The following is a 19297-nucleotide window of genomic DNA, read 5'->3' as shown; positions in this document are numbered from 1 at the left end:
GAAAGCACTAAGCGTGAAGCTGGACACGTGCACTGGACTGTCTTGTTCTCTGCTTTAAAATCCTCACTGGCAACACACAAAGTGAATTTGTTACCATAAAGAAATTGGTTTTCAGTTCCTGTAATGTATTTCTTTTTCAGTTGTACCTTGCTTCTCTGGATGGCTTTGTCAGTGGACTCAGCTTTGTATCGTTGTCAGCGACTGGCTGCAGAAGCATCCTCCTGGACTCCATCAGAATCAACACCTCTGCTGTCTTCTGTCAGAAAGAGTCTGAAATACAACTTGAACAAATGGAGGGTTGTGTTTCCCAACTATAAGAGCTTTCAACAGGATTGGGAGAAGGCCTCTAGGTTTTGTTTTGGAAATGGGATACAGACCACAAAATACACCGTGCTCTCCTTTGTGCCCCGAAACCTCTTTGAACAGTTTCACAGGTATACACTTGCAAAAATTAAGGAAGTGATGGACCAACTTTACGCTCTGTCCCATCCTAAGTGATTTTGGGTGGCTGAGGGAAGGTGAAGAAAGTTCTGAGTTTGATATTTTTGCTAAAACCTATATTGCAACTGTGGAAACAAATGTGAGTGGGATTACAACTGCAGTAGAAGTCACCAATGTTCAACACACACACGCACACACACACACAAGGTGAATGACAATTCTGTCTAAAAAATGTATACTGAAACAACTTACTTCAAGCTAAGATTTGCACCCTGGCCTGAATGTGTCAGTCTGAGCAGCAAGTAATCCTAAAGGAGAATAAATGTCTCTGATTTAGAATTGCACAGAGGGCTCAAAACAATATAGTGAAAGCAAATTGTTCTCTTAGATTCTGTAGGGTTACCTCAGAATAATTTTATTTTAAAAAATGTTAATTTTACATAAGCACATTGATGTCATCAATACTAAGTTATTACAGAACTTGTCCAGAAAGGGTGATAAGAGCTGAGTTTGTATGGATTAGTCTTTCCCATTAATAGTGGTTGTAGGATGAGTGATCTTGTCCTGAAAAATCCTTCCAAGAGCAGCCAGTGAGAAGTGCCATTTTTCTCAACGTCAGTGAAATTTACCCATCTACCTCCACTATGAAAATAAAAAAACATTCTTTAATGTAGTGCCTGGTTCTGTCATCCCTTGGTGTCTCTATTTTTTTCTTTACCTTATGTCTGTAAATTCATATAGGACTTAATTTCTGGCAGTTTTAATCTGTTTTTGACTTTCTCAGGTTGGCTAATCTCTATTTCTTCTTCCTGGTCATCCTAAACTGGTTCCCACATGTGGAAGTTTTCCAGCGGGAGATTACAATGCTTCCTTTCAGTGTGGTGCTGCTAGTCATCATGATTAAGGATGGCATTGAAGACTTCAGGAGATACAGATTTGATAAGGCAATAAACTCATCTAAAACCCAAACATATGACACGTAAGTAGAATAAAACAATTACTTTTGGTTTTTTACATTGCATTTATTTGGCGCAATTTAGCCATGTTAATTTGCATTGTTTTCTCCCCGTGATCACAGTAAGTGAAATTAATAATTTTCGAATAGTTTAAATATAAAGACTGGTTACTATTGATATTAATGGTCATCAGCACGTGAGGTTTGAGTTCAGCCCTACCCCTCCTCCCGCTTGCAGCTAGGAACTTGTTCAAAGCCAGGCCACCTGTGGATTAACACAAGACTGGCTAATAGTATCAACCACCACCAAAACAGCAAAGCTCTGCATCTCAATTTATTTATTAATGAAGCTTCTGTAAGTAGGACTCTTAGGCTACGTCTACACGTGAAGCCAACATCGAAATAGGCTATTTCGATGAATAACGTCTACACGTCCTCCAGGGCTGGCAACGTCGATGTTCAACTTCGACGTTGCACGGCACCACATCGAAATAGGCGCTGCGAGGGTACATCTACACGCCAAAGTAGCACACATCGAAATAAGGGTGCCAGGCACAGCTGCAGACAGGGTCACAGGGCGGACTCAACAGCAAGCCGCTCCCTTAAAGGGCCCCTCCCAGACACAGTTGCACTAAACAACACAAGATACACAGAGCTGACAACTGGTTGCAGACCCTGTGCCTGCAGCATAGATCCCCAGCTGCCGCAGAAGCAGCCAGAAGCCCTGGGCTAAGGGCTGCTGCCCACGGTGACCATAGAGCCCCGCAGGGGCTGGAGAGAGAGCATCTCTCAACCCCCCAGCTGATGGCCGCCATGGAGGACCCAGCAATTTCGACATTGCGGGTCGCGGATCGTCTACACGGTCCCTACTTCGACGTTGAATGTCGAAGTAGGGCGCTATTCCGATCCCCTCATGAGGTTAGCGACTTCGACGTCTCGCCACCTAACGTCGAAGTTAACTTCGAAATAGCGCCTGACGCGTGTAGCCGCGATGGGCGCTATTTCGAAGTTGGTGCCGCTACTTCGAAGTAGCGTGCACGTGTAGACACAGCTTTAGTGACTTTAAAAAGTATCACTGGCACTCAGACTGTACCTAAAGGTCAAAAGGTCAAATTTTGGTATTCTGCCTCAGAAAGGTTCCTGACCCTTTCTTTAGAGTTTTCTTCTAAACTTGGTTCTGTAGAGACAAAAAGCAAATAACAAATAGGGGTAGTTTTAGGAGATGAAGTCTTAGCCCTGTTGAAGTCCACAGCAGACCTCTATTGACCTCAGGGAGGTCAGGGCTTCCTCTTTGAATTAACTTTGAGAAAATGGTTTTAACATCTTACATATTTGCAAAGAGGGTTTCAGAAAAGTCAAGAAGAGGACTGGGCATATGTCTTCAAAATTATCCACCCACTATAAAACTTAGCAAGGAGAAGATTTCCTGGCACAAACTTCAGGCAGTACAGGAACGCAAATAACAGCACATATCAGGAGTTCTTTTGTCATCAGTGACCTGCAATGAGGCAGACTTTAGGACCCAGAGTCAGCCTGTCTGACAGTGGCAGAACTGGTTTCTAGGAGGATACTACCTATTCCTGTGACGTCTGTATTCCAACAGGTGTAATTCTCAGTCAAGTGAAAGACAGCAGTCAGTTCAGAGACACAGATCCTCATTCACTGCTTTGCATTCTTCTGGATTATTTCACCACTTTACCTTATTTTTGTTATTACTTGAAACTACATTTTAAGGGGAAATAAGATGTCAAGAAAATATGCTCTGGGGAGCTGTTCTATGAAGATCATAAGGGAAAAGCTCTTTTTCAAGAAAGCTTGCAGCCACCATGCTGCTTCAGATGCTGAGACACAAAATGAGGAGTCAGAGATGAGAGGGAAAGGAAAGAAAAGAAAAAAGAAAAATGAAAATAGATGGGTGGTCGTCTCCAACTTGCCCTTTGAAAGCTGCAAGTGGAAAGAGAACCCAAATAGACACTATGATTGTAATAAAATCAAGACCACCAAATATACTTTCTTATCCTTCATTCCAAAGAATATCTACGAACAGTTTCACCGCTTTGCCAACTTATATTTTGTGGCCATTGCAGCATTGAACTTTGTGCCAGTGATAAATGCTTTTCAACCAGAAGTTTCTGTGATCCCAATTTGTGCTATAATGGCTATCACCGCAATAAAAGATGCCTGGGAAGACTTTCGGAGATACCAGTTGGACAAAGAGATCAATAATATGGTCTGCCTCGTTTATAGCAGGTAAATATATCATACATTTTTTCTACATAATTGCCTCAATTTTGTTTTATTTAGAAGCATCTGAATAAATGACAAAGTTTTGGGAACAAAATAACTACTGGAGGAAAACCTCTTCCATAGTGTAAACCAATGCATTTGTGTGTTTTATAGATAAAATTAACAGGGTGCCAAACAACAAACTTTATAAATAAAGGGACAAATTCTGATCTTGCTAGATTAACTAAGAAAACACTAATTTCATAAGTTTATAAATGTGTGACCCTGTCTATGAAAAGTTTCTCTCAATACCAAAATTGTCCATGATCCCAGTTTCCTGAATTACCCACAGACTTGCTTTCTGTTTTCTTTCAAATCATAGCGTTGATGGTATTTTCAATCTTAAGAAAATGCTTCATCATAACAGAGGAGGTGAAAAAATATTGACATCTTTATAGACAAGAGAGTGATATGAAAGCTGGTTTTTTTGTTTACAGTAATTTACTTTGCTCAGAGTCTGACAGAGAAAAATAACGAATGTGCTAGATATGAAGGCTGTGTCTACCCTACAAGGTTTTGCTGACAAAACTGACATTTTGTTCATAAAACCTAGGGAGTGTCCAGATTCCCAAGGCATTCTGTTGACAGTAAATCGACAGAATGCAGCACTTTTGTCGGCAGTCTTATCCCACTCCTGAGGAGGCATAACTCCTCTGTTGACAGAACTCTGTTGACAGAAAGAGAGTCTGAACATTCCAGGGGGTCCTCTGCTGACAGAGCTTCCAAGACACCGGGCGGCCCTGTGCAGTGTGCTTCCTCTTGGCCATTTTGTCAAAAGAGCATTCAGGCAGTCTGGCCACTCTCTGTCAACAGAGCAGATATGGCCGCGATCTGTCGACAGAAGTCTTGTCAGAAGATATCTTCCAACAAAAACTTCTGTCAACAAATTGCTGTAATCTAGACATAACGTAGCTGAGTGAGTCTGTGCAGGAAGTCTTAATTATCTCCCTTTTGCATAAATGAAGCACTATAAATGGTTCCTGAAATCCATTTACCAGAGATGACTAATTCTAAGTGTTATGTGGGGAATGCACAGAAGTTATTTTTCTCTCTTCACCCTTCCTCTCATGCCATTTTGTATTGCTCTATGTTCTTTCTGAAGCTAGTAAACTTAATATAGCAATGAACCATCTTTGTGTTCCTGGAAAAATCTGTGTTTATGGTTGTTTTGTGTGTGAAAAATGTCTTCCAACTTACAGATATACCTATAAATGTTTTGTGAAAGTGAGCATAATGCCTCCAGCTCATTTTTTCCCTGGGTACGGGACACAGTATTAGTCAAACGTTAAAAATAATCATTGGGCCACACCAAGATGATAATGTATTCATTTGGTTTGCAGTGGTATCCAAAGGCTCTGAAAAGAGACCTTTTCTGTTGTCTTTCGCTGGATATTTGTGGCCTTAAAGAAGATATAAAGCAAGGGAAGTGAGGTGTCTTCAGGACAATGGAAATTCAACTTCTCAGAAAAAGTGGTAGATAATACAATTGCCATTAGACTTGTTAGATGCTGTAATTAATCTGAATTACTTTAATTCTTTGCAAAGCTGACATTTCTTGTTCTTCTTGTTTGCTGCACTGTCAGAGGAGTTTAGAGTGTCCGAGTTTTTTTTCTTCCCTATGAATCATCTATCATAGGGTACTTTGTATGAATGGTGAAACACTTTCTCTAGACGTTGGAAGCCTTGCAAAACTAAATCATAATCTTGTTGCAGTAGAATGTTTTCTTTTAATGCACTAACTGATCTCCCATCTGAAGGTGAACGATTAATCAGATTTACAGTATTACCCTAGGAGAAACTGAATTGGATACTATGTTTTCACTGTTGTTTCAGATTTCAATCTAATGATTTCTGGTACTCGGTTTTAATGGAAATATGAAAGCAGAATTCTATTTTTTAATCTCTGATAAAAAGATGCTTTTCCAAAACCTTGCTAGGAGGTTGGTGAGGAAATTTTCCATCTTTCCTTTACCCATGGCCCTTCACAATTTTCTTTTTTTTAACTGAGTTGACTGGCTATGTCTACACTGCATTCTGCTTCTGGAAGCAGAATTCAAAGGAACGAGATTGAAAATGCAAATGAGGCATGAATTTACATATCTTGTGCCTTGTATGCATATTCGCTCATGATCTTGCTTCCAGAAGAGGCTTTTCCAGAAGCAAAAGCAGCCATATAGACAGGATTCCTTCAAAAACAAACCCTGCTTTCAAAAGAACCCTTCTTCTGGCTGTTTTTGTCTCCGGAAAAGCCTCTTTTGGAAGTGAGATCATATGAGAATATGCAGTTGAGGTGCAAGATATGTAAATTTATGACTCATTTGCATTTTCATGTCATTCATTTGCTTTCTACTTCTGAAAGCAGAATGCAGTGGAGATGTTGCCATTGAGGCAGTGCTGGTAACAGAGAATGTTCCCAAGTAACATATTTACATAAAATTCAGCTGACAACAGGAGAGAGGGCAGCAGTCATTGGAAAGTGTTTTAGGCTTTAATGGCTTATGGGCTCAATAACTGGTTATGGAGACTTGGACCCATAGGCTGTAAGTCCACAGAAATCATGGGTTTATAAACTGCAGCAATTTGAGCATATATATTAAAACATTAGTAATGTAATTGCAGATTGCATAGACTTATCTATAGTTACCTCCATTCCCTATGCCAGTAAGTTTCATTTTCATTTTCAGGAAGTCATAAAATCACAGGATTGGAAGAGCCCTCAGGAGGTGATCAAGTCCAAGCCTCTGCTCAAAGCAGGATCGATCCCTACTAAACTATCCCAGATTCCACCATCTCCCTCGGTAGTCTATTCCAGTGCTTCACCACACTCCTGGTGAAACTGCGTTTCCTAATATCCAATGTACACCTCCCCTAGTGCAACAATAGTCCATTGCTCCTCATTCTATCATCTGTCACCGCTGAAGACAGCTTCCCTCCATCCTCTTTGGAACCCCCTTCCAGGTAGTTGAAGGTTGCTGTCAAATACCTCCTCGCTCTTCTCATCTGTAGACTACATAAGCCTTAATCCATCAGGCTTTCCTAATAAATCATGTGGTCTAGCCCTATAATCATTTTGCTGCCCTCCTATGGACTATCTCCAATGTGCCCACATGCTTTTTGTGTGCGGGCCCCAGAACTGGACACAATATTCCAGAGATGATGATAATCATTTCCCTTGATCTGCTGACAGTACTCCTACTAATGCAGCCCAATATGCTGTTACCCTTCCTGGCTACAAGGGCACATTTTTGACTCATGTCCAGCTTCTCATCCACTGTAATGCCCAGGTTCCTTTCAGCAGAACTACTGTTTAGCTAGTTGATCCCCAACCTGTAGTGTATTGGATTCTTATGTTCAAAGTGCAAGACTCTGAACTTCTTCTTAAACCTCATCAGATTTCTCATGCCCAATCCTCCAATTTATCTAAGTCACTCTGGATCCTATCCCTACCTTCCAGACTGTCTACCTCTCCACCTAGCTTAGTGTCATCTTCAAACTTGCTGAGGGTGCAATCCATCCCCTCATCCAGGTCATTAATGAAGATGTTGAACAAAACCAGCCCCAGGATCAACCCTTTGGATACTCTGCTTTATAACAATCACCAACCAGACATTGAGCCATTGATTACCACTGGTTCAGCCCAACAATCTAACTGGATTTCTATCCACCTTACAGTTCATTTATCCAATCCATATGACTTTAACCTGCTAGCAAGAATACTGTGAGAGACTGTATCAAAAGCTTTGATAAAGTCCAGATATATCACATCCACCACCTTCCCCATATCCACAGAGCTAGTTATCAATCAGATTGGTCAGGTATAATTTGCCAAAGGCAATTCAACAAACCTAGTTTAAAGCCCTCCTCACTCAGTTTCTCTCACTAGGCTTAAGTCATTTGTCATACTCAGTTTATATGTTCTCTTTCTTAATTGCATTCCATTCCTTCTACCTGTACTCCTTTGTATAATCCCAATTAATTCTTCTTTATCCTTACTATTTAATTATATCATTTAAATATTTGTGATCAAAGTCTCTTGCCCATTCTCCCAGCTATCTCTTCCCAAAGATATGCATTCAGTCTTTTCAACTGTTCTTATATGCCAGTTCCTCAAGCCTCCTCATCGTTTTAGTTGTACTTCTCTGAGCTCCCTCCAATTTGTCAACCTTCCTGACAATATAGCATTCCAAACTAATAATGGTCTGATTCAATCCTCTCCCTGCAACCCACAAAAAAAGCAGGAATAGATGAGCAATGAATTCCAAATACCAAAATCATAGGCAAGATGTGGCAGTATCCAGTAAAAGCAATGATCTATAATAACCCAGGCAAGTATAGTTCCACACTGTGAACAGAATATATATGCGAGCTTGTTGTATACACAGAGATACTGGAACTGAAGTGCTTTTCTGTCATGTTCAGTTCCTAGGGATTTCTGCCTACTTTCCACAAGCCTCCACCTGCTATTTCTGTGCTGATTTGATTAATGTCTGCATTATGGTAAACACAGGTAGCTATCAATGAGACTACTATCTATGAAACTAGTATCAGAGAGGTAGCCGTGTCAGTCTGTATCTACACAAACAATGAGAAGTCCTTTGGCACCTTATAGACTAGTAGATTTATTGAAGCATAAGCTTTTGTGAGAAAAGACCCACTTCATCAGATGCTTGGAGTGGAAATTCCAGGGGCAGGTATAAATATACAGGCACATAAAGAGAAGGGAGTATCAATCAAGCTGAATGCTAGAGTTAACCAGGTTAATTCAGTCAGAGAGCATGTGGCCCACTCCCAGCAGCTGATATGGAGGTGTGACTGATGTGGAGCTATGACTATATGTGAAACTGTCAGGTATGCTTAGCATCAGCTTTAAAACAGTTTCAGAATTTCTACATCTGCAATAAACATTGGACATACTCCCATGGTAACACACTTAGAAGTGCTGTAAAGCTCATTCCTTCATTAAGTCAACTAACCAGACACTGCCCACTACTGGGAAACATAATGTGAATTTTGATATATTTGCTGCTTTGAAAGAAAACTGGTATTCCATTTGCTGTAAACATTATAGTATAGGAGGCAAAACCTGGAGTTCTGATGCAATTTTTACTCAGGAAAAATTCCCACAGATTGATGAGTGTTTTTGCATTGCTGGCCACAGCGAAAGCAATAGCCTATGAACTGACTTTCTACACCCAGTGCAGCCTTCTGGTTGTGACATATTAGCATGTTACCCACACACATAGGATTTCCTGCCCTCTTATCCCAGTCAACACATGTGCATGCCACGCTGTTGAGACAGCAGTTTCTCACAACTATGAAAATGATGTGTGCAACTGTGCAAATGAGCATCCATTTGCATTGGTGGGTGCCCTCATTTGCATGATCCTGCGGGCAGCAGCACCCCATGGAGATGTAGTCATCCTGTTTACTTAGAACTAACCACTTTGCCTGATATGCCAGTGCGATGATGAACTCTTCTTGGGTTAACGCTCCACTAATGGGCCTAAGAAGTACAAAGGAAATCCAAAGTTCTAGAAGAGCTGCATGCCATTTTAGGATCTCAGGTTGAATATTCCTTATCTAGCACCTTTCATACTGAGAGGACATCCCAAAAATGAAGAGAGATTATTTAGCTAATACAAGTCCATTCTATCATTCATTAAAGTTTGTCTGGATGAAACGGATTATCTGGAGTTTCCAGACCTGTATTAACAAGCATGATATTCAAGCATGATATGCAGGCTTTTAGTAAGTTCTGCATGTGACCATAGAATCATAATAAATGGCATGTCTGTTGCAGGCTGCCAAGCAACTTACTTATTCAAACCAATGGTATCAAAGTTGTGAGTGAATAATCAAAAATGGAATTTATACTTTGCAGAGACTGCTGACTATGTGGTAAAGGAGTATGTAACTTGCTCAGCTGACTTCAACTTAGAAGGACATCAGATTATCAACTGTTACTTTGGTTAGATCCAAAGCTCAGCACAGTAAATAAAAAAGCAGTGAGTGAGCAATTCTTGTTGCCAGTCAGAGCACTTCACTGCAGTCATGACTCTTGGCTTCCTTAAATTAATACCTGCCATAGCATTACTAATGCCATCCTCCATTTGTGCATTGCAACCTTTTCTAGGGCTATTGCATCACAAACTGCTTCACCCAAAAATGTGTGTGCAGTAGTTTGATAGACTGCAACACCAAACTAATGACAAAAGACATAGGGTAAACAGACTCCTATGTTTTTGGTTTAATGAACAACAGACATCATGGCAAGAAGCGCCATGGAGACGGCACTAAGTGGCAGAAACAATGGGTGAATAGTTCATTGGGATGCTGCAAGGAGACAGGCAGGCCAGAATTGTGCTTGGGGATGTCAGAAGGCGACTGCGATCAAAGGAGTTTTGGACTGAGCCTCCCAAATGCTTTACAAGTCAATAGGTGCCATTGGAAGCTAATGCAGAATCTGATAAGCAATCATTAAGTAACTGAGCTTGAAGTGGTGTTGTGCTCGCTCCATCTGCTGTCAGACGGAATCCTAGCAGCAGCATTTTGCTCTCTGTGCTATTACAAGAAGAGCCTGGAAGCAGAAATATTGAGGTATGAAATCAGAAAACTGTCAAATGTACTGTTTAGAAAATGAACCTGAACATTACTGGACAGTGATGCTTGAACAATGTCCAGAAATACTTTTTACTATACAGATAAATACATGTCAGTTGATCTGGTTCATTGTTTTCAAAATGAATTCTGACCACATCTGATAAATCAAAAAAAAATACATTTATATGAGTCAGTTCAGACTTGGAATTCATCATCATCATCATCGTCAATAACTGTGGACTCAGCGCTCATCGGTGTCTGATGCCTCTCTCACTATTTCCTTCCATCTTTCCCTGTCCGGTGCTGAGTGGCTTAGTTTCTGCAGACTAGCTCTGCACCAATCTACTGTATCATCTCTCCATTCTCCATGGGGTCTGCCTCTCCTGTTCGAACCGTCCATTATACTGAATACTAGGGTTTTGATTTTTTGTTCGTCATTCTTTCTGCAAATATGTCCAAATAGTTGTAGCTTCCATTTTATAACCTTCTGCAGCAGGTTGTCTTTTGGCTGTGTCTTCCTATATAATTCCTCACTGGTGACCTTCTGCACCCATCCTATTCTCAGAATCTTTCTATAACAACTCCTTTTGAATGCCAATATTCTTCTTTTCAAATCTTTCATTATCACCCATGTCTCACATCCGTACAACATGCTGCTGAATACACGTTTTTAAGATGCTCAACTTCATTCTTAAGCTAATTGTTTTGCTTTTTCCAGATCTTATCCATCGCTTTCAAACTCGCTCTTGCTTTCGTTATTCTAGTCGCTATTTCCTTCTTACAGTCTAGATCATGTTATGTTGCTCTCCAGATATGTGAACTTCTCTACATTTTCTAGTTCAATACCATTGACACTGATCTTCCTTACTATTTCCTTATCTCCAAATACCATAGTTTTTGTTTTATCGATGTTTGTAATCAGTCCCTACCGCTTCCCTTCTTCATTTAACACCTGCACCGTTGTTGCTAGCTTCTCCTCATCTTCCTCAATGATAACTATATCATCCGCGAACCTCAAGTTGTTAATTCTTTTCCCATGCACAGATATCCCTTCTACCTCTTCCTTGATCTTGTCCATCGCTCTCTCCAGATGTGCGATGAAAATACTTGGCGATATTGGATCTCCTTGTCTCATACCTCTACTTATTGTAAACCAACTTCCCAACTCTCCACATGTTCTCACCGCTGCCACCTCATTATCACTGGTATCTTTCAACAACTGTATCAGTCTGCTATCCACTCCATGTGACTCCAACACCACACAAGTCACTTTTTGATCTGTACTGTCAAATGCCTTTTGAAAATCGATGAAGCAAGTGTATACGTTTTTGTTCTTTCATCGAGCTTTCTCCTCTATCAGTCTTAGTGCCAATATCTGCTGTATGGTACTTCTATCTTTTCTGAACCCTGCTTGCTCATCTGCTATATGTTCTATCTGTGATTTTAGTCTTTCAGTCAGTATCATCATCAGCACCTTACCTAGATGATTCATTAGGGCAATCGTTCTGTAGTTCTTGCACTCCAATGTACTTCCTTTCTTGGGTGTTCTCACTAGCACAGATCTTGACCATTCCTTATGCACCTTCCCTTCTTTCCGTGCCATATTACATAGTCAGTGTATTTCCTGAATCATGCTTTCTCTGCTGTATTTGATCATCTCTCCAGTGATCTTATCATTTCCAGGGCTCTTGTTGTTTAGTCGTTTCACTGCTTTTTCTACTTTCTGCTTCAAAATATCGGTCTTGCTCTTGATGCTTGGGGGGGATATCTCTTTCAGTTCTTCAATCAGTCTCTCTGAGATACTCGGGTCCAATTCTGCTTTGTATAGATCAGTGCAATATCTTATCCATCGCTGTACAGTCTTCTCCCTGTTCATGAGCACTTCTTTGTTCTCATCTTTGATCACCATCTGTTTTGGTTGCCATTTCCTATTAATATTCCTAATTGTTTTATACACCTCCCTGGTTTTACCTTCACCATAATACCTCTTTATATCTTCACATTGCTCCTTGAACCATTTCTCCTTATTCTTTCTGGCTGTTTTCCTTACCTCGTTGCATTTCATCCTATATTGCTGTTCTGCCATCTCAGAAACATCTCTTCTGATCTTCAATGCTCTCTTCTCTTGAACCAAGTTCAGTGTCTCCTGTGTAATCCACTTCATATTGATCTTTTCTTCTTCTGGAACAGTCTGCTCAATTGCCTCTTCTATAGCGATGGCTATCCATGTGACTCACTTATCTAGGTCTTTCTCTGTGGCGATATTCTTAATCTTCTCTTCGAGCACTGCTCTGTATGCATTCCCTGTTTCTTCTTCACATAGCCTCACCACATCTCTTCTTTTCTTAAACTGTGTCTTACATTTTCTTTTGAGTTTTGTCTTGATGTTTGTAATCACTAGCCTGTGGTCTGAGTCTATATCCACTCCTTGGAAAGTTCAGCACTGCAGTAGTGATGTTATCCATCTTCTTATCAAAATCATATCTATCATGTTCTTGGACTTCCTGTCATTCGATTGCCACGTCCACTTCCTACAGTCTTTTTGTTGGAATCTCATGCTGCTCTGAAGCAAACTCTAGCAGCTTCTCACCTCATTTGTCTTTCTCCATATCCAAACCATCCCATGAATCTCTCCCAACCTTCGTTATCTGTTCCAACCTTTACATTCCAATCTCCTCCGATGATAACACATCTTTCTTCGGTATCTCCTCCACTGTCTTTGTCAAGTCTTTATAGAATAGCCCAATCTCTTCCTCCGTACTGTCCGATGTGGGTGCATACACCTGAATGACTGAGACGTTGAACGGTTTTGCTTCGAATGTCGCTACCATAATTCTTGCACTCACCGGTTTGTATTCTAATAAAGCTTTTCTTGCTGTTTTGCTAAGAAATAATCCAACTCCTGCTTCATGTTTCATTTCGTTTCCTGACTAAATGACTTCACACCTGCATATCTCTCCTGATGCCATCCAACGCATATCTGCCAGTCCAAGTATATCACATCGGTATCTCTCCATCTCCTTCTGAAGCAGCTCTAATTTTCCAGTTGCCCACATTGTTCAGACGTTCCATGTTCCAATGGATAACATATGTGTTAGCTGTAATTTTCTTTCGGTACCCAATTTATTGACTCACCCCCCATCGCTCAATTGGTATCACTGACCTTGTTTATGCAGGTGACGTCTGAGCCAGCATCTTTTAACAATTAGTTGTACTGGCATCAGATTTCATTCGTATTGTTTGATAGTCAGTGCATTGACACACATCTGACCAATCCTCCTCCTTCATACAGGCTTGGGGCTGTCATGGACCTCGCAGTGGCTTCATGGTGGAGTTAGACTTGGAATTGTTACTCCGTAAATTAAAAGTATTGGTATCCTTTAGTGTTGAGAGATTAGTGGCCATGCTAGGAGGCAATAGATTATTTTATCAAGTATAATAACATACTGAGATGCACATGTCATAGAGTTGGAAGGGACCTTAGAAGATCGTGGATTCCAGGCCCCTGCCCTCTTGGCAGGGCCAAGTACCATCCTGGACAGGTTTTTTTGTTTAAAATCTATTTTGCCCAAGTCCCCTAAATGACCTCCTCAAGAATTGAGCTCACAACCCTGTGGTTATTAAGCTAATGCTCAAACCACTGAACTCTCCCTTCCCTCGATTAGAAGTAGAAATTGTGAGTCTTTTTGCGGCATTAAAAAAATTCATTCCCTAGAAGGTTGGATTATTTTAATGGTATATGTTTTTATCTTCTAGAAAATTGCATGTCAGAACAATATCAAAGGCATTGTTACTTCTTATCATTGCTTATCATTCAAGGCCAGTCCTGAGCAGTTCCAATTACAAGGAATACATAGCTGTTCTCAGATGAGGACCTGTATGGTTATGGGTTTGAAAGATTGGTACAGAATTGGCATCTGGGAAAGGAGCAGGGCTGCTCATTCCAAATAGATAAGCATCTGCTTCATAAAAATCACTTACAGGCTACTCTAATTGACACCCTGGTGACAATGTTTTCAGAGTAACCCATGTATAGATTAGCATGGAGACCAAACTATTTTCTCCTCCTCCTGAGAGGTGGGTTCTTCATGTGATGTCAGAGATGAGGTATGTTATGCATCAACCTGTATGGTAATGTGTTTTGTTAATACACTTCAGTATCTATTCCATGTCTGCGTGGAGTCTTTCACAAGTGCTAAATTCATTACTAAAAAGTTACTCCATCATTTATATTTCCAAACTTTACAAAAGAAGTTTTAAAGATGGTTCTTGCAGCTGTTTTATGAAGTTCTCCATTTTTTTGCTGAACAGTTCTTTTGATAAATTATTTTATAGCCTCTCTAGCTGCAAAGATAACTGACCAAGAATAAAAAATGGCAGTAATTCTGTTTACTGAATATGTAACAAGTCCAAGACATGTAGAATTGATTACAATTTCAATTAGAAACAATAGATGATGATGCTTGATATAGTTTTAAAAAGTGGATTGTTATCAAATGTATATGTGAAAAATTGGAATGTCTGCTTTGGTCCATACATGGAACAGTAAATGTTTTAAAAAGGTGTACCATACAGCATTTTTCTAGGTGACTGGAAAGAAGGTGGGGTTGTTTTGGTTGGGGGAAGGGTGTCTTAAAATCTTGTAGCAAAAGATTCTGGGGTGGAGGAACAAAAGATTCAGGGATGATACAGAAAAAAGCATCTGGGAAGCAAAGTACACATGGGAGAAGTTGCGAATGCTGAATAACTGAGGACATTTCCTTTCAGGGAATTAGCTAGATAACTATTTCAAAAGGAGTTACAGATGAATCCTTTCGTGTGTGCCTGTGGCTGTCTTGCTGGTCCTTTATCCCAAGCCAGGCTCAGCTTGCCTGTGATCAGACAACTTTCCTCCAGCTGAATGTGACGGTCTCGTAATTATGACATGGGATGAGAGAGAAAAGTACTTAAACAGAGCTGTGAACTCCTGCTAAGGAGGAGACACATGAGAGTGGAACAAGAGACAATGCCTTGTCAGGGAAAGGCCTGGGGAAATCAGGCTGGAGGAGGCACACAGAAAGCAGGTCACTTTTTAAAGAAAATAGGTCCTGTAAAATCAGGGCGTTCTCAAATGGAATTGGCCAGGGTCCATGGGGAATGGAGGCAGTGGGGAAAACTTCTGACTGGAAGAAGCAGCAGAGAAAAAGCTCTGAAGGACTCAGCAAAAGCAGAGGACTTCTTGGTAGCCGAAGAGAGGCATGAGAATGAGGATTACTAGTGTGGTTGTTTATGCCAACTTAAAATTGGGCCTTTGTTATTTTGGAAGAGAAGGGAACTGAATTTATATTTGTGCTGGCCCTCAGGCAAGGCCACAGAAGACCCAGACAACGACAGGCTATCTCATGGGCGATCAAGAGGGCACTCTTGAGGTAAAGACCCTTGCAGTGCCCCATTGAAGCACCTGGGGCATGTTCCTGGTGAAGACTTGCTCCTAAGTGCCCCAGCAGAGCTAGCTTTGATTTGTTTCCACTTGGAGAAATTAATGACCTTTTTTCTTTAATACCCATTTGCCCCACTACTTATCTCAGTCTTCTTTGAATCCAAGAAACAACTTACAAGAAATGTTGACACAATGTAAACCATTTATTCATGCCCCATATCCAGCAATTTCCAGACACTCTTTTTTTTTATGAGCCTTTCTTCTCAGATACAGGCTTAGAAAGGACATCTTGCCCATGCCCATGGCTGCATAGGGGGAATGGATGAGAGCACAGGGAAGTAGCAGTGGCCAGGGCACAACTGATTGCTCTTTGCTCTGTGACTGTTGGGTGGGCCTTTGGGACAAGCGTGGAGGAAGATATGCAGGCCCATTAGGAGCAGTGGGAAAAAGAATCGCTCCATTGAAAAGTCCATATTTTGAAAGATCCAGTTTTATTTTATTTACCATTTATTTTTTCCTTGAGATTCCTGTTCTTCCTGTATCCACCTTCCCTAAACTTCCTCCGTGGCAGAGTCTTCACAAGGGCAGCTCTCTTTTTTCTCATTTGTTTGATCAAGTGCTGCTCTTCCTCATTCCAATGTCCTGACATTGCTTACGGGAAGCAGTAGCCAAGCTTCCAAGCTCTCCACCTATCAGAAATCACTTCAGGCTGACTTTTTAAATTGCATAATTGTTTGCTTTTTATATGTTTGTTGCCTGAACAGCCTACGTTTGCAAAGCTGATTTGTTTATTTAGCAACAGGAGCTTGGGATTGTGCTATGCATGTCAATCCATGGAAGGCAAATGGACATTGTTCCCTCTCTATATTCATGAGCAACTGTTTTGTTTAATGGTCTGATGTAGATTCAAAGTTATAGCTGAAGTGTTGGTGGTGGTGGGCTAGGAGGGACTCCTCGTAACAAGATCCTTTGTGCCTGGTATCTATAGAGAAGGCATTATAAAATGAGAAAACATAAGTGATACTTTGCACTGAGGAAACATCTTAATCTCACTTCAACAAGTAGTGCTGTAATTGCTGTGGGATAGGGAAACACTCTTCTGATACAAAGAAAATATGTTCATTTAAGTGACCTAATTCACTGTGAAAGGAGAGAAGAAAAGGGTCTCGTGGAAAGGAAACAGACCAGGAACCCAGGAATCCTGAATATTAATCCCAGCTCTGAAACCAACTCTCCTTAAAACCTTGAGCAGATCACTTTGCATTCCTGCCTCAGTTTCCTTCTGTAAAATGAGCTACATATTATTCTGTGAAGTAAAATTAAAGTTTCTAAAGCTCCTTGAAGATGAAAGATATTGTCCATGATACATGCTTTACACAGTTTATAATTCTGAACTCTTTCTGATGGTTTACTCTCTTAACAGGTTCACTATTCAGAGAACTTCCCTGTAACTTTATGTATGTTTCATTGAAAAATCACAAACAAGTTCATGCTCTAAATAAGCTATTTTTGTTTACATAGGCTCTTTTTCCCTTGTCAGGTAATTGGGCCAGGCTTTTCTGAGGATCTTTGTGAGAAAGATCAATGGAAAAGAAAGAGTTTGATAGATATCAGAATTAAATGAGAGGTGGGGTGAGAGAACACAATAAGACTGCATTGCAGCAGTCTAGCACTGTGCCAAGTACGTCTCATGGAGATTATGACACATCATCTACCTATTACAGGCTGCCCCTGTCCTTTTGTTTCCATGTTCTGTGCAAACAGATTCTAAAGTTTTATCAGGACTGTGTTAAACACTGTTAGTATTAAAGGTCACCCAGCAGTTGTATCATATTCATACCTGTGCTCACTTTTGTGAAGCATTTGTACTCAACTGATTAGATATTTTTAAGCAGAAATTTGTCAGCATTACCAGGGTGGAACCTTTTTGGTTTTTAATATATAAATAACAGTGAGCATCAGCTTAACTTAAAATAGAATTGACTTATTAAGGTGTGGGCTTTCAGCTTATTGTTACAGAGCTCTGGTGATAAGGAAATAGTTCTTAGCAACCAGCTTTATGGGTGGAACAGATGTCTGAGAACAGCTGTGCTAACAAAATTAACCTGCAAGCGCAGAGTCTAGCAGGCCCTTACATGGGATGCAGAGGATACAGAGGTAAGGAATTGCTTCCTGATCTAGCCTTAGTTGCAGGCCTCTGGCTGGCCGGGGCTCAAGGACTGTTCCCTGGCTTGTGCTGTGAGTTTCATTATGCACCCCAAATTGAGTTGGGGAAGAGTGGACTCACAGCCCCATTCCCACTCTACCCTGGCTAGACAGCTGTGGAAGGCAGCAACGGACATGATCTCCACGTGCTCCTGGAAACACAATGCCTTCAGGAGGTCTTGCTGTGGTGGTGCAGCTCTACATATCTTCACTGATCCCTAGCAGGGTCATAAAGACGCAAGTCCTTTAGTGTATAGCTTTATATGAAACTCTCATGATATTCTCCTGATGTGGTCTCCAGGCCCACTTGTATGGCCAGGATCATGTATGGTCCATGTTGGACATTAGGACATTGGTTAAGGGTACTGTATATCTATGAGATCAGTGGGTTGCTAAATAGGTACTGAGACGGAAGTGGTGAATTAGAAATTTTGTGAAAAGTAGAAAGTATTTTTCTCTTTGGCTACATCTCCATGAGAGGCTTTTCCCAGCCAAACTGGGCTTTTGTCTGGAAAACTGCAGTGCATCGACTCTCAAAATGTGCTTTGTTAACAGTTTATCAACAAAACCTGGCACATGGAGCAGCAGCCTTATACCTCTCCCCATGCAGGTATAACGCCTCTTTCAACAGTGTTCTGTCAACAAAACATCTGTGTAGATGCTCTGGGGCACCTTTGTAGACCGACAGGGCTTTCAGTTCACTGGGCAGCCCTGTTTGCAAAGTTTCTGGTAAGCCATTCTGTCGAGAGAGCTCCAGGCAGCCTGGCTGCTCTCTGTCGACAGAGTAGATTGCTTTTTTGATCTGCTTTTATGTGTAAACACAGTCTGTCAACATACGTTTTGCCAGGAAATCCTTCCAACAGTGACTTCTGTCAACAACAGTTTCTTGTGTGGAGGTGGCCTTTCATTGTAGGAAAAGAGTTTGGCATCCTTTGATTGAGAGGTCCTTCCAGAGAAGTAGGGTGACATCTAAGAAGGCACGAAGTCGGAAATGGGTGGACACAAAAAAACAGAAGTAGTATGGCGCATAGGAGTAGAAGGGTATGAAAGATGAAGATTTAAGGCTGCATTATTATTGCTATATATATTTAGCAACGTGCAACCTATGTATTCCCTGAGAAGGGTTTGGGAAGAATAAGATTTTATAGAACAGGATTTTAAGTAATAAATGTGAAGTAGATTCAATAAGGAAATGTTATAGCATTTGTTTTTGCTGCATGCAACAAATTTACCAGAAAATTGTGTGTGTTGCCTTCAAGAGGTTCCTGAGTCACAGTGTGTTATCTTCTTCCCTCTGAGATTGAAACACCTGAGGATAGATAATATATATGTTATCTGTCAATATTTAAGCTGATTTACTGAGGTGCAGAATTATCTTCTGAGGCAATAAA

The 19297-nt window shown here is 40.7% G+C and overlaps 1 protein-coding gene across 1 annotated transcript in view; it reads left to right on the top strand.

The window, feature by feature from the left end:
• The first annotated feature begins 1375 nt into the window (after positions 1 to 1375).
• ATP10B (ATPase phospholipid transporting 10B (putative)) overlaps positions 1376 to 19297 on the top strand; it is an 83842-nt gene continuing 65920 nt past the window's right edge. The window contains exons 1-2 of the mRNA XM_075009296.1: positions 1376 to 1420; positions 3000 to 3646. Coding sequence (XP_074865397.1) covers positions 3141 to 3646 — 506 coding nt within the window. The 5' untranslated portion in view covers positions 1376 to 1420; positions 3000 to 3140. The remainder of the gene's footprint in view (positions 1421 to 2999; positions 3647 to 19297) is intronic.

This window comes from Carettochelys insculpta, chromosome 15 (assembly GCF_033958435.1).
Source record: "Carettochelys insculpta isolate YL-2023 chromosome 15, ASM3395843v1, whole genome shotgun sequence".
Taxonomy (NCBI): domain Eukaryota; kingdom Metazoa; phylum Chordata; order Testudines; family Carettochelyidae; genus Carettochelys; species Carettochelys insculpta.
Note: the sequence above shows the minus strand (reverse complement) of the source record. Positions and strands in the feature narration are given on the sequence as shown.